Source organism: Lissotriton helveticus, chromosome 7 (genome assembly GCF_964261635.1).
Source record: "Lissotriton helveticus chromosome 7, aLisHel1.1, whole genome shotgun sequence".
Taxonomy (NCBI): Eukaryota; Metazoa; Chordata; class Amphibia; order Caudata; family Salamandridae; genus Lissotriton; species Lissotriton helveticus.
This window is the reverse complement of record NC_136068.1, coordinates 461975574-461990931: the sequence shown is the minus strand read 5'-3', so window position 1 is coordinate 461990931 and position 15358 is coordinate 461975574. Positions and strand designations below refer to the sequence as shown.

The 15358-nt window shown below is 43.5% G+C and overlaps 1 protein-coding gene across 4 annotated transcripts in view; it reads right to left on the bottom strand.

Annotated features, from left to right (window-relative positions):
- Positions 1–3473: 3473 nt before the first annotated feature.
- The window catches only part of LOC144768613 (nucleoside diphosphate kinase A-like), a 162309-nt gene continuing 150424 nt past the window's right edge, over positions 3474–15358 (bottom strand). For all 4 annotated transcript variants that reach the window (XM_078652411.1, XM_078652414.1, XM_078652413.1 and 1 more), the window contains one exon: positions 3474–3710. In XM_078652411.1, coding sequence (XP_078508537.1) covers positions 3587–3710 — 124 coding nt within the window. In that variant the 3' untranslated portion in view covers positions 3474–3586. The remainder of the gene's footprint in view (positions 3711–15358) is intronic.

The following is a 15358-nucleotide window of genomic DNA, read 5'->3' as shown; positions in this document are numbered from 1 at the left end:
TTGCCCTGACTCTGCCCATGCTGTAAGCCCACCACAGTGGCTCGGAACAGTCTTATCGTGTGTGACGCGAGGAGGCGATGGCGGGACTCCGTGCCGCAGTGGGAGTTTGTCCAATCCTCCTCACGGTAGGTCGTGAATGGCTGCCACCGTCAGATCTACTCTGTCTGAGGGGGAGGTCAGGTGGCCAGAGGGGTCCTGTGGGGGAATTGGTGAAAGCACTTTCCTCACAGAGCAGCTGAAAGGGTTGTTAGACCAAAGGACCACTGTACAGCCAGCAACGTCGAGTAGGCCAATGTAGGGCTCTAAACCAGGTATTGTCCACGAGGGGCTGAGGTAACACAGCTCGCTAATGGCGTCATCAAATGTCAGCTGGCCGTGCCCCCCCCCCCGCATACACACAGCGCCGTAGCTGCCCCAGCCAGGATGATGGTCCTGAATCAGTAATAGAGCCCCCACCTCAGGGCATGCACGTGAAGTAATGGCGGCACAGCAATGATCAGTGTCACAGTGTAGGGCCTCAGCTGCGGTGGCGCCCGTCGAAGGTGGAGGAAAATCCAGTATTAGGTGAGAGGGGGAACCGGTAGGAATATTCAGTCTCCCATTGGGAGTCACCTGTGCCCAGTCAAATCAGTTGATCCACGCCTGGCCCCACAGCGCAAGGGGGAACCTTGCAGTGCGCCCTGTGTAGAGGCCAGGAGTACACCGCTGACTTGATGCCGGTAAGGCTCGACCTCACCTCCGGGAACAGCAATCTCCGGGTGTGCCTCACTTAATGGTGTGCTGGGCTGCCCGCACCGTGCGCGAGCCCGTGCCACTCCGCGGCCTCTGTGGGGATTGCCTTTACTGGCGGCGAAAAAAAAAGTCCCCACGTGCACACATTCTGTCCATCCCATGACGGGCTGCGCTTGTTGCTATACTGCTTGCATTGTTTTTCACGCCACCAGTAAAGCATCCAATCCCCAGTGCACATCTCCGCATGCACGCTTTGGAATCGTATCGAATCCAAAAGGTTCTCGTCAGGGCAAAAGTAGCGCATGCACGTTGCTAACGCCAGACAAGACCTAAAAAACGGGGGAAGCACATTCACTGATGCTTTAAAAAACAAGATGGGTGTGGGGATGACAATAGAGGGCAGAGCTAATAGAAACAAGCGCGCCCGTCATGGGACGGACAGAAGATGTGCACCTGGCGACTGCCTTTACTGGCGGTGAAAAAAAAGTCCCCAGTGTATCACGCCGCCAGTAAAGCATCCAATCCCCGCGTGCACATCTTCTGTCGTGCACGCTGGAATCGTATCAATTCCAAAAGGCCTCTGCATGGCAGAGCAGCGCGTGCGCTGCTTTTCGCCAGGCCAAGACCTAAAAAGCCTGGTAAGCCCTCCCACACCACTGACAATCAAAGCCAAGCAGCTCCGTGAAGGTGCCCTCCATTCTTGGAGCTCAAGAACTACTTCTGCTGCTAAATGCCTCTCATTCAATACCTCACCTCCAGTACAGTCACCAGTCCAGGTTCCACCTGCAACCTTGGGGAGATGGTTACAGCAAGCTCATGATATACTAAATGCGTAAATTAGAAATAATCACTCCTGATTTCCACCCAGTCAGGCATCTAGATGCAGACATGCCATGCATCATCTTAGGTCTTAAACCACCTATTCAAGATCTCCAAAAGGGAACAACAGTCTAGAGTTCCCTAAAGTGTAGTAGAGTCCCAGATGAACCCCACTGTCCCCGTCCCATCTATAATCCATTGCAACTCACCCAGAACATCCAAAATGTGCTAGGTCTCTGCCACTGAAGTACACACAAGCGCCAGCCTGGTAAACCATGTTATTATGTAGTTCGATTACATTGCTGTAGACTGATCGTATGGGCGAGCTCTCTTTATGGCCTTCACATTCAGATCATATTACACAACAGGAGTTTCCCTTCAACCTATATCCAGGCCCTAACCTTGGTGGTGAAGAATGTCAATCAGCATGAAACATGTGCCCAGTGATATCAGCACCAGCTGTTCCAACAGTGGGTGGAGAACATTTAATTATTGTACAAACATTGAAAAACTGCATATACCACAGTGCATTGCCAGGACTGGGGCTAGCAGGTCAGCAGTGTACTTCCCTCCCCTTCACTTAAAACTTTGCAGAGGAAGATCGGTTGACAAAACCAGTGGGTTCTGATGTAGCTGGAGTGGTACAGAGCACAAGAAACTAAAAGCAGCTTGCTAAGCACACCCAAGTTATAAGGGCACTCTCTGCTGAAGAATGGAAATTAACTGTGTGTCTTTTGAATAATGGAAATCAGCATTTGTCATTTGATGTCCAGCACCAAATGCATTGGGCAGTGAACACTTAATTGACTAAGCACCAAGCTAAATTGAGAACTGCACATACCCTAGCTACTAACAAGCCAAGTATGTGTTCCCATTGGCAGATTTCAGCTCTGGTTTTAGTATGTTACCAGCAGGGCACTGGTGAGTGTGATTTGCCCAAGAACACACAAACACAGTTAAACCAAACATCTCCCAATAAGTTCTCTTCCTCGAGATTTAAAATCCCAGGCCACACCCTCACAATTGAGCAGTCGCCCTGCAAGTGCTGCCATACCTGATCACCCCTTAAAACAAGCATAGGCAAAGCCTTTTTAGACATGTTGCACCGCTGCAGGGGTTGCTGTGCAACATGGTTTAAAGTAAATAAAAACAAAGCTGTATGGCACTGCCGACGTTGACTGCGTCATAGCACTTTTTTTGTGTTTAATTTAGGCCATGTTGCACAGCAGCCAGCGCTGCTGAGCAACATCTCGAACAAAACATTAAGAAAGCCAAATAGCTCTTTGTTTTCATATTGTGGGGGACAGATGAGAGATGGGTGGGTTGACAGCGGGAGGGGAAAATAGGGCAGGGAGGGAAAGCAACACAAGGGGCTGGGCGCTGGTGGAAGACAAGGAACTGAGGCAGAGGGGTGGAAGGGCACAAATAAATGGACAGTGGGGATGAAGGGGGGCAAGCAACACAAGTAGAGATGAGGGAGGGGATTTGGGCAAGACCACTGACAGCGGTAGATGAGAGGGAGACAGGAAAACCACAGACAGAGAGGGTAGGGTGGAAGAACTGCAGACACATGCATCTTAGAGAGTGCATACGTAAAAGTAAAAAAGAAGTACCTTGGGAAGTGCGCAGCCAGTGGAAGGACACTGGCCGCAGTCAGGAAACTGTAGTTGGTCCATGCTCCACTGCAGGGACCGAAACTCAAAGCAGGGAGGCACTGACCAGTTAAAAGCAAGGAAGCAAGAGTGATGTGCCAGCAACCAATTGTAAGTAATGGGCGGGCTCAAAGTCCGCTTTAAGCTTTTAGTTTACAAAAGATTTATCATGCGATGCAGTGTTGAGAAATTTGTGTGAAACACTGCACCCAACAAAACATAGAACTATCCGAAGCCACTACAATACACCCACAAAAGCAAAGATTCCCAGCAAACTATTTATTTACTTTGGGCTGAGAAATACAAGGCAATAAAAGCATAAGGTGCTCCTAATGGGGAAAGGTAATTAAAAGCACCAGGAGATGAAGAAGTGCCCTTGTGCCTTAATGCTCGTCGTAGATCCATTGGTGGGTGCAGCTCGTGTAAGAAATCAGTTCTTCCGGCTTGAACCACAGGTTGATCTCCCTTTTGGCACATTCCAAATTGTCACTTCCATGGCATGCGTTCCTACAGTAGGCAGACATATTAAACATCAGATGGTGTAGGAGCTACATTTTTGATGCAAAATCTTTAAGAGGCAAAAGTTTGAAGGGTTCACAAAATTGAGAATAGTGAGATCAAGGGATTAATAGACAACATGGCATTTGCAAATGAGTAGCAGCAAATGGTTAGACATCTGACTTGGTAAGACGTGTTTGCTATAGAAGTACCATTAGTAATGGGCTTTGATGTCTTGGATGGTTTTATTCATGTGACGTGGCAGTGGCAGAGCACAAGATGGGTCGGACAGGTCAAATAGACTGTCCTTGAAGAGATGAAGGGACTGGGAGGCAGAAGTGTCACTGCATGTATGGATTTACCTCCATCCTGCCCAAAAAGCTTAAGGTTGTGCTCGGGAAGGACATCTCAACTATATAGGGTTAGGAAAGTACCTAAAATGTAAACGCATGTCAGCTTCTATAGTTCCCATGCTTGATAAATCTAAGGAAAGATTTGAGCAGGCTAGTGTCCCAAATCAGTAGTGGCTGTCGTATATGGAAACAGCCATTACAACGCAGACGTTACCATGTATAACCATTACAACCCGGCTCTTACAGCACAGGTACCGTTACCGCACATAACTATTAAAACAATGCATATGCCTTTACCACACATGCCTTAACAACACATTTCGTCGCAAAGGCATGATTGATAAAGGCATATACATTTTAAATGTGAGTATTAGGTGAGTATTAATATATCATATGAAAAATCACACCATCTTCACTGCATGATACACAAGCCCATCCAATCGAAAAGTAAGCAAAAGGCAGTTATTTACAGCAGGTAATCCACATGATGCAGCATAATGCGTTTCGACCCTGACTGGGTCTGAATCATATGCCGAGCTCCAGGGTCAATTGCTCTGAGATTTAAATATACTGCAGTCTCAGACAGTGAGGAAGGACTCAAAAAGGCAGACACAGTGTTAGACAAATGACGATCAGTTTAGCATTTTCATTATTTCTTGTTTTATGATCAGCAAGCCTTTAACAAATACTCTAACTCATTTCCTACCAATACATTTTCTTTCAAGTAATGTTTGAGTTCTTATCGCTGTGATCATAGTAACCACATGTTACCAGGACTTCATTGTCCATAATGTCTTGAGAATGTTATCACAATCAATTTTGTTTCCGTTTCTCTTGTTACAGTGAAACCATGCTTCCAAGAATAAAACGGTGGAACTGTGCCCTCTTTATCCCTCAGAGGAGTCAATTCCATATAGGGCTTAGTGGCAACACCCTTCACTTTAATTTCCCAAGCCACTTTACCTCGTACTTTAATGTTGTAAATTAACCATGTGGCTGCCTTTTTTCTGTCTCTTATCTATTCCCGAAATGCAAGGGAAAACACCCTCGCAAACCCTGGCTGCTTCCAAAATGTCAATACAGTATCCAGCCGACCGGCCTCTTGTAGAACCAGTGGCAGAGCCTCCCGTATTTCAACAGTGGCACCAACTCAGCCAAGTGCTTGAATCCAACTCAAAAGCAGGGGGCGTGCATCCAATGAAATACATACCAAAAAAACCTGTGACGAAAATGGACACCCAGCCTAGCGGGTCGGGCTTGTTGGCAACGTCACCGCCTAACATCTTGCATATGAAAAATCATGCCGTCTTCACATCATGATACACAACCAATCAAAAGGTAAGCCAAAAGCAGTTTTTATTAAGATCACGTAATCCACATGATGCAGCATAACGCATTTTGACCCTCCCAATACAATACAGGACCATCCCAGTGTGACTTACAGGAAAGGCCATTCAATCAAAGATAAAATAGTGCAGCGCCATCGATCTACAGAAATAAATTAACCCAGGATTGGAAACATTGTGGGCTTTTTTCCATGCACCAAATGTAAAGCATGTAAAAATAGCACCAAGAAACTTACATCCTCGGTACCAGGATGTGGTAAACCAAGGTTTATGAATAAATTCATGAGCTGCAATATTTCATACGCTATCTATTACCTGCAATGTCCATGGCAATTAAAATATATTGTCAGCCATATACATCCGACATAACGGCGAATTTTAGAACATGCACATGCTATTTTGAATTAAATCAGTTATACCCTGTGGCAAGACGTTTTGAGATCTATATTAATAGCGACGGAGATTTGCTCCAAATTTATTGTCTCAACCATGTACCGTTGCATGGAAAGGAGGAGACAGAATAGCAAAGCTGAGACGTTTGGAGTCCAGATATATTCTAGACTTGCAAACAAAGACACCATTAGGCCTCAACATAGAAGAGGAACTTGCGGTAAACTTAGGCTAGAAATTTAGACGGATGAGGATACCCTTCGCCTCAGATTTGCAGTTTAAAATATTTTATTAAAGCTGTTCTCCACGTTTTCTTTTCTTTGCGGCCCACTATTCAGTTCTTCCCTCCACATTAGTTTCTCCCCTTACATTGATTTTCTTTTTTAATACCTACTGAACGTGATTTACTAATATTCAGAGCTCACCAAGATATGAAGCAAATTAGCTATGCGACCCCTAAAAGCTAAACGTTGAAAGAAAGCCCATACAGGGCACAATTGTGTGAAACACTTCAGATGATAAATTGAAGTGATATGTATCATTAATATGTTTAAAATATGCTATGATCTGGTAATGCCTTGGAATCAATACACTTTGTAAAATAGTAATGTGTACTTCCTAGAGTATATTAATTGAAGACACCAAACACAATTGTTAATGTTTTCAAATAACAGTATATTTATAAATGGACAGATATTATGTTACTCCCCTTTTAAATGCATAAGAATATCTTTTAGAAGGGGAGGACAACAACAGCTGCCGATATTTACTTGGGAGACTATCGAGTGAGAATACATAATGTTTAAACCAAGTAAATCATTATAAGGTGGAATACAACATTACCATGTTTGAAAGTCGATATGAAATAATATCATATAAATGCTTAATAAAGACAATGCCTCTAGATAAATAACAAAGGACAATGATTTATATAGATGGTATACACTGCAAAATGGCGGCCTCAATTGCAAATTCTCAGATGGAACATGTTGAAGTGTCACTGTTCTATGTTTCTGAATTTGTGATGTAACTGAAAGATGAACTAATGAACTGTGATAAAATGAATTGAATGTTGCTTGTCGGCTAAATGTTGAGAAAGGGGTCAGCTGAAACACGTCTGTGTAGCTTGTGCAATCAAACAAGGTTTTCTTCCCTCTTATAAATATGACTGGAAACACCGAAGCTAAATAAATCACTTTTTTGCACTGAACTTGGGTTTGTGTCCGTACTTGCAGCCTGGAGAAAGCCTGCGCCGTGCCGGATTATCTTTGGAATGTAAAAGCCGATTGGAGTCTCTTGACGGCTTTCAACGGACCCCCTCTCGTTTTGGGCCACAGCGTTTTTGAGAGACAAGTTTTCCCGCGAAAACCGCCAGGATCTCCGGAAGGAGAAAAGCTGTGGAACCCCCTCGACCTACTATTACACGAAGTGCCGGAAGACAGACCGAGACGCGGCTGTATCGGAGGAGACAGCGGGTCTTGTAGACTGCCTGAGGTACGTGTGCTCACGAATAAGGTCGTCCTACAGGGGTGAGAGGTGTGCAAGGCTAAAGGATAATACGGGAAGCATAATCTGTAAAAAACGTAACTCCAAAGCTACATAATACGGCTAAACCATTGGTGAATTCCCATTATGTCGTCTGACACAGTACAAGAAAGAGAGAGTGCAGCGCTACTGATGTTCGATGAGAAGAAATCGGAACCGGCAAAAGAGAGTGATGCGACAAACAAAATAAATGAACCTAACAATGCCATTAGAGAGAAATTCAAACTATTGGAGAAAAAAAGCCGCGCAGAACAAAGTAAATGGTGGGAGGCCAGATCATTAAAAATTTATTTAGATGTAAATCGGGTCCCTCGTGGGCTCCGTATTCTTTTAGCACCAACTTACGATAAACCAAACCCCACACTAATGCGCGAATGAGCCGATTGCAATTTGGATAATTCCAAAAGGCTAATGCAAATTCTAGTTAAACATGCGGAGTTGGACAGAACAGACCTACTGGAAGAAATTAACAAAATGAATGACGAAATTGAAGCTCTAAATAACGTGAAGAAGCAACTAAACTTAGAAGGGAAATGTGCATAAGATTAAAAAAAGAAGAAGACATTATAAAAAATCGAAAAACTTACAAATTCTTCCGGGACAAAACGGACTACGAAACAGGACAGATTTTTACCTTCTCCAGAAAATTTGAGGCACTAAGGAAAAATAGACAAGCGGGAAAACAGGTTACTACTAAAACTGCAACTATGAGATTAGAAAATACAACACTTGGCTCATCTATTTCGGAAGACAGTTCTAACCCAGATAGTGATCAAGAAAAAGACGAACAAGCAAGGGCAGCAGGTCCTAAAAATATATTGGACGAAGAGCTGGCCCTTTTTTGCGAGGACAGAAGACAAACGTTGCGCCCTCGGACAAGGCAACAGCACCATGCCGCTCAAAAAACTGCAAGGGAAGAGAGCGGAGGAAAGCCAACAAACGCATGGGCAAATTGGAAAAACAAAAACAAAAACAAAAAGAAAGGGGGATGGAACAAAAATTAGTAACCCCCATTGATCTTGACAAAACTGTTGTTAACCTTGGAGGAAAAGAACTGAACCAAAAGGAGAAGGAAATACTTAGCCTGGGTCTAACATACTGTCCCAAAAGGGATTTCAACTATGTAAACACCAGATTGGATGTGTACAAAAGCACAAGAAAGCTTAAACTAAAGAAACATTTTATATTAAACAAATTTGAAAAAGAACAAGCAGCGCCGCCAGAAAATATGATTACCAATGATAATCCAAACTCTCAAGCTACAGAGGCCCTAATGGAGAAACTTGCAGAACTGTGGCAATCGAATGCACCAAATGAGAGTGGTATGATTTTAACTTAATCTGAACGAACTGATGTAATTGGTGGCGCATCGGCCATACAACAGAGAAAGCCCTTAACGAACTTCAGAGCTAAGTCCACATATACTCCAGTCATGTTAAAGAATTCAATAGATCTCTTTCACGAACAAGTTACCAACCAACTAAAGGATTTAAATATGAAAATCCATAGGGGCAAATACAAGTACAATAAGGAAACAGTGGATTATAGAGCCTTAATTACTAAACTGCAAAAAAATAGCAATGTAATTGTCCGAGCCTCGAACAAAGGAGGTAATATTGTGTTGATTCATAGAGATATGTATATAAAGGAAGCCCTTCTACAACTTAACGATAGAACTTGCTATACTAGATTCTCATGGACAGAACTCAAGATTATGTATACAAATTGTTACAAAAAACTGTCCAAATGGAAATCGAAGGGCTTCATTACCAGTCAGGAGCACAAATTCCTCAAAAATGATTATCCAGTTGTACCGGCAATGTACTTTTTACCAAAGTTGCACAAGAATCCAATAAATCCTCCTGGACGTCCTATCATTTCGGCCAGGAACAGCTGTCTAGAACACAAGTCACAATATGTTGATTTCTTCCTGCAGGGAGAGGTTAAAGGGCTTCCATCTTATGTCAGTGATACCAGTGACTTTCTTAACAAAATCAGGAATATTGAGTGGCAAACTGATTATATACTAATTGCACTGGATGTGTGTTCGCTGTATACCAGCATTGTACACTCGGATGGCCTCAATGCCCTTAACTTCTATCTTGAAAGATCTTTACCAGACATGCCTGACCACAGAAAAATGTTGCTGGATATGGTTAGATTTTGCCTGGACAATAATGTATTTATGTTCAACAACTTGATGTACAGGCAGATGCAGGGTGTTGCCATGGGGGCCAGCTTCTCCCCCAGCTACGCGTGTTTACACATGGGCTGGTGGGAGGAGCTGGTCCTCTTGGTTCAACACTCAGAAATTATGCAACTTAATGTGGTAACCTGGTTACGCTTTATTAATGACCTGTTTGTGATTTGGAGGGGGGATATGACATCTGCCGAGAGCTTTTGTGTCAGATCTAAACAAAAACAATTTAAATCTCCAATTCACAGCCACTTTAAGCAAGACATCCATCATATTTCTGGATACTGAGGTCTTTATTGAACAGGGTAGAAGAGAAACCAGGCTACACCGTATGATCACAGCGGGAAATTCTACCCTGCATGCTGGGAGTTCACATATTAAACATCTAGTCAACAGCATCCCGTATGGCGATATGCTACGCCTGAAAAGAATACACAGCAGGCAAACAGATTTGAAAAATGCACAGAAGGATAGTAAATTGAGATTTTTGGAAAGGGGATATTCTCCCAAAATTATAGATGCAGCTATTTCTAAATCAAACCAGAAAGACAGGTCCCTATTATTGGCTGGCAACACACAGGCATTGGCAGAAATTGGGGAAAGTGCCACAAAGCCACCTGAATTTAGATTTTTTGTGCAATACAGCGCCCAACATAATGAGATAGAAACTATCATAAGCAAAAATTGTCCATTACTTCTGAGTGACCCTGTGATAGGAAAGGATCTCCCTAGGAGGCCCTCAATCACATACAGTAGAGGGCAGTCTATGAAAAACGAATTAGTGAAAACCAGTCCTGAGGTTCTGGAAGGGTCTGCTTGGTACCAAACACATACAGGATTTTTTAACTGCAAGGTATGTAAAGCCTGTCAACAAGCAATTAACAAAAACAGTTACCATTCGCCATTTGATTGCAGGGAACACAAGATTAATAAATTACTAACATGTAAGACGGAATATGCCGTTTATGTGTTAGTTTGTCCCTGCAATTTGCTCTATGTGGGAAGCACGAAGCTTCCCGTACATAAAAGAATTTTACAGCATTTACGGGCAATAGGAAATCAGGCTAATACATAACCTGTAGCTAGACATTTTAAAGCCAAGCACAACTCTAGAAGCAGTGAACTTAAATACTTTGTTATTGATTGTGTGCAGGCAAGTCGACGGGGTGGCAATAGGGAGGACAAACTACGCCGCCTCGAGACACAATACATAATCGAACTCAATACAAAGCATCCCTCAGGCCTTAATATCACGGAGGACCTTTATACCTGTCTCTAATACTGAAAATCTTTTGGCCGTTTTGCTATTTGCACAGGATTTTATAGGATTTGTAAATTATTAAGCATGTTTTAGGATTTTTAGACTGATATTTATACAGATTTTGTCCTAATTATTCTATGCTTTATACTTTTAACAATCAATTTATATATGATGGTTTTTTAGATGTATCATATGAATTCATTTTTTAGCCATTCAACAACCATTTTAAGGTTTTTATAGGCGTATTTATGAATCCCATGCTTGTGTATATTTATTGATTACCATGTATTGATTGTTAATTTATCTGTATGAAATATAAGATCTTATCTTTAAAACATGTGCTATTTGCACAACTTCCTATTTAGACATTATCAGTGGTATAGTTATTTGGTCAATGTAATGGGGTAATAAGGTATTTTACCGATATTATCTCCCAAATCTCGAAAACCCAATTAACTATTGGTACAAAATCCCTCAACGAGGTATAATTTCTAACCTTGCTATAGCACTTTACTCTCTTCGTTACCATAGTACATGGACATTAACAGCATATGGGGCTCCATATCGTTTCCATTCAAAACTTGTGCAATTAACTTTCTGTAGAAAGAGCACGTTCCGTAACATTACGAACATCAGTAGTTGCCTTGCACTTTAAATATTTCACATTATCTGAAAGTTTGATTTTATTACAAACACACACTTTACTTTTTTTGTTTATATCACTATCAATATCTATTTAAGACAAAGGGTTTTACATTTCACACAATGAATTATAACGGTGTTCTCTGTTTTAAATAGATTGTTGAACCCAAAACACAAAGTATACCAAACTGGTTAAAATTATGAAACAGTTTGTGTAGTTTTTGATGTTATAATTCTTCTATTTCTATGCCATTCGTAGGCTTTCATACCATGTGATGAATGTATTTAAACCAATGTCTGGTGATGAACTGTGTCATGTGATCAAGCGCTCTGTGAAGCGCGAAACGTGTCGTGATGACTGGGAACACCGAAGCTAAATAAATCACTTTTTTGCACTGAACTTGGGTTTGTGTCTGTACTTGCAGCCTGGAGAAAGCCAGCGCCGTGCCGGATTATCCTTGGAATATGTATACATATGTACACATACATATATATTACCTACTGGCGGTCGCCAGTAGGTAGTTATAGTTAGGACCTATTTTCCATAGGAAATCCGCAACATTCTATTTTCAATAACTTTGGCGCCGGTCGACGAATCTTCGTGAAATTTTCAAAACTCATGGAGCGCTCCTGTTTGGGGTGATTCGGCAAGCGGGAGCAGAGAAAAAATGTTCCCCATGCAATTTTCCATAGGAAACTTTAACCGTGGCTACAGCCCGAACTGCTGAATGGAATTACACCAAATTTGGCAAAAAGTTAGCCCTTGGTTCAGAAAGGTGCCTTTTTGTTAAATGATGTAAATCTGTTCAGTAGTTGCTGAGACAAAAAGTAAAATCACATATATATCTATGGCCACACAGGATTGGTAGAACTAAGGCACAAGAAAGCAGAGAAAAAATCGTGCAAAACGCAAAAAGGGGCCAGGATAGAAACACCCTGACCCCCTAGGCCTGCTTAGGGGGTCCCACAAGGACGCCCAGGGCCCAAAATAATTTTTTTTTAAATAATTTAAAGTCAGCAAAATCCGCACAGGGTGCGCGGATCCTGCCAATAGAAAAAACAAAACGCAGCGCGGGCTCACGGGCTTCTTTGCTAATTAGACCCCGGGAGGCCAAGTCCCGGGGGCAATGTGTTTTATGTAATGGGGGGCTTCATAAAAAAACAACACTTTGCAACGCAGCTCTGTGGCGCTTATTGGAGGTACCTTGTGGGCTAGTTGACCCCAGGGACCCTCAGGATTCAAGGGGACTTAATCCCCCAATTAAAACGCACCACGGGGCGCGTTTGCGCAGTGGTGAAGGGAGGGGGCAGGGCTTGAGGTGACATGTGTGCAAACACGCCCTGTGGCGCATTTTAAGTTGGGGAATTGATTCCTCTTCAATCCTAAAGTCCAGTGGGAGCCAAATAGCCCACCAGGTACCTCAAATAAACGCCACAGAGCTGCGTTGCAGAGTGTTGTAAAAAGGGGCTTGGCCTCTGAACACCTCTCTGCAATGCAGCTCCCTGGCGCATACTGGAGGTACCTGGTGGGCTAGTTGGCCCCCAAGGACCCTCAGGATTAAAGAGGAATTAATTTCCCAACTTGAAACGCGCCACAGGGCATGTTTGCACATATGTCACATCAGGCCCCGGCCTCTCCCTTCACCACTGTGCAAGCTCGCCCCATGGCGTGTTTTAAGTTGGGGGATTAACTGCCCTTGAATCCTGAGGGTCCCTGGAGGCCAACTATCCCATCAGGTACCTCCTGTAAGCGCCACGGAGAAGCGTTGCAGAGTGTTGTAAAAAGGAGCGAGGCCTCTGAACACCTCTCTGCAACGCAGCTTTCTGGCGTATACTGGAGGTACCTGGTGGGCTAGTTGGCCCCCAGGGACCCTCGGGATTGAGGGGGAATTAATTATCCAACTTAAAACACGCCACAGGGCGAGTTTGCAGACATGTCACCTACGGCCACGCCCCCTTCCTTCACCATTGTGCAAACACGCCCCGTGCCGAGTTGTAAGTTGGGGAATTCATTCTCTTTCGATACTGAGGGTGTATGAGGGCCAACTAGACCAACAGTTATATATCCAGTATGCACCAGGGAGCTGCGCTGCAGACAGGTGTTCAGAGGCCATGCCCGTTTTTACACCTCTCTGCAACGCAGCTCTGTGGCGCTTACTGGAGGTACCTAGTGGGCTACTTTGAGCCTAGGAACCCTTAGGATTCAAGGGGACTTAATCTCTCAACTTAATACGGCCAGAGGGCGCGTTTACACAGTGGTGAAGGGAGGGGACGGGGCCCGAGGTGATGTGTGCAAACATGCCCTGGGCGCGTTTTAAGTTGAGGAAATAATTCCTTTTCAATCCTGAGGGACCCTGGGGGCCATCTACTGCACCAGGTGCTTCCAGTAAGCGCAACTGCGCTGCGTAGCAGAGAGGTGGTCTAGGCCGTGCCCCTTTTTACATCTCTCTGCTACGCAGCTCTGTGGCGCTTACTGGAGGTACCTAGTGGGCTAGTTGGACCCTAGGGACCCTCATGATTCAAGGGGACTTAATCTTCCAACTTAAAATGGCCACAGGGCGCGTTTACACAGTGGCGGAGGGAGGGGACAGGGCCTGAGGTGACGTGTGCAAACATGCCCTGCGGTGCGTTTTAAATTGGGGAAATAATTTCCCTTCAATCCTGAGGGCCCCTGGGGCCCAACTTGCTCACCAGTTCCTTCTAGTATGCACCACTGCGCTGCGTTGCAGAGTGGTGATGCTGGCTGTGCCACTTTTTACAACCCACTGCTACGCAGCTCTGTGGTGCTTACTGGAGGTACCTAGTGGGCTAGTTGGACCCTAGGGACCCTCAGGATTCAAGGGGACTTAATCTCCCAACTTAAAACGGCCAGAGAGCGTGTTTGCACAGTGGTGAAGGGAGGGGACGGGGCCTGAGGTGACGTGTGCAAACACGCCCTGTGGCGTGTTTTAAGAGGTAGTTTTAATCCCCCTGCCCTATTATATACTAGGGGCTTACAGAGGAGGTCATGCTAATCGCAGGGAGACTACAACGCATAATGTTCCCTAGTGTATGTAGGTGTTTTCACTGTATTCTAAGTGTCTTGTAACATAGCACTGGCTCTAGGACTGGTTAGTCAGACTCAGTTACCACCAGTATCCGTCTGAAAAAGTTGAGGGCATAGGATAATTTTGCAACAAGGCTTCTTTCTGCTCTTCGGTTTGTTCTTTCTGCACGTTTTCCTTCTTCCTGCACTTTTCTTCGTCTTTGAGGACTTCTGTTGCTTCTTTCTGCATTTCTTTTTTTTCTTTCTGTGTGTTATTTCTTCTTTCTTCACATGTCCTATCTCTGTAGGCATAGTTAGAAATTAGCATTTAAAAAACCTTTGAAATTAACTGAAAAAATCATAGGTTTCAGGCACGTTATACTTACAAATTAGCATTTAAAAAACCTTTGAAATTCACTAAAAAAAACATAGGTTTCAGGCACGTTAATGTTAGGAATTAGCATTTTAAAAACCTTAGAAATTCACTGAAAAAATCATAGGTTTCAGGGGCATTATAGCTAATTGGACATTTTGCTCGTAAAAAACCATTGAAATTCCCCTGTTACATTTAGTTCAGCTAACTATAACTTGTGCGCCCGCAATGCACTGCTGATGACGTCACATATTATATCACTCATGACATGGACGGTGACATCACTCATGACATCACTGATGACATCTCAAATGACATCACTGATGACATCATCCTTGTGATAGAGTGGCAGACCTCCTCTCACCCTAATATAACCTTTGATACACACACTCAAAAATAGAAACTAACATTTTCAAAACAATGGACATACCAATACCACTTATAACACACCTATTTAGTAATTCCAAGATCTACACAGACATCCACTCATTTAGCAACAGTCCTATACAGTTACTCATACATGTA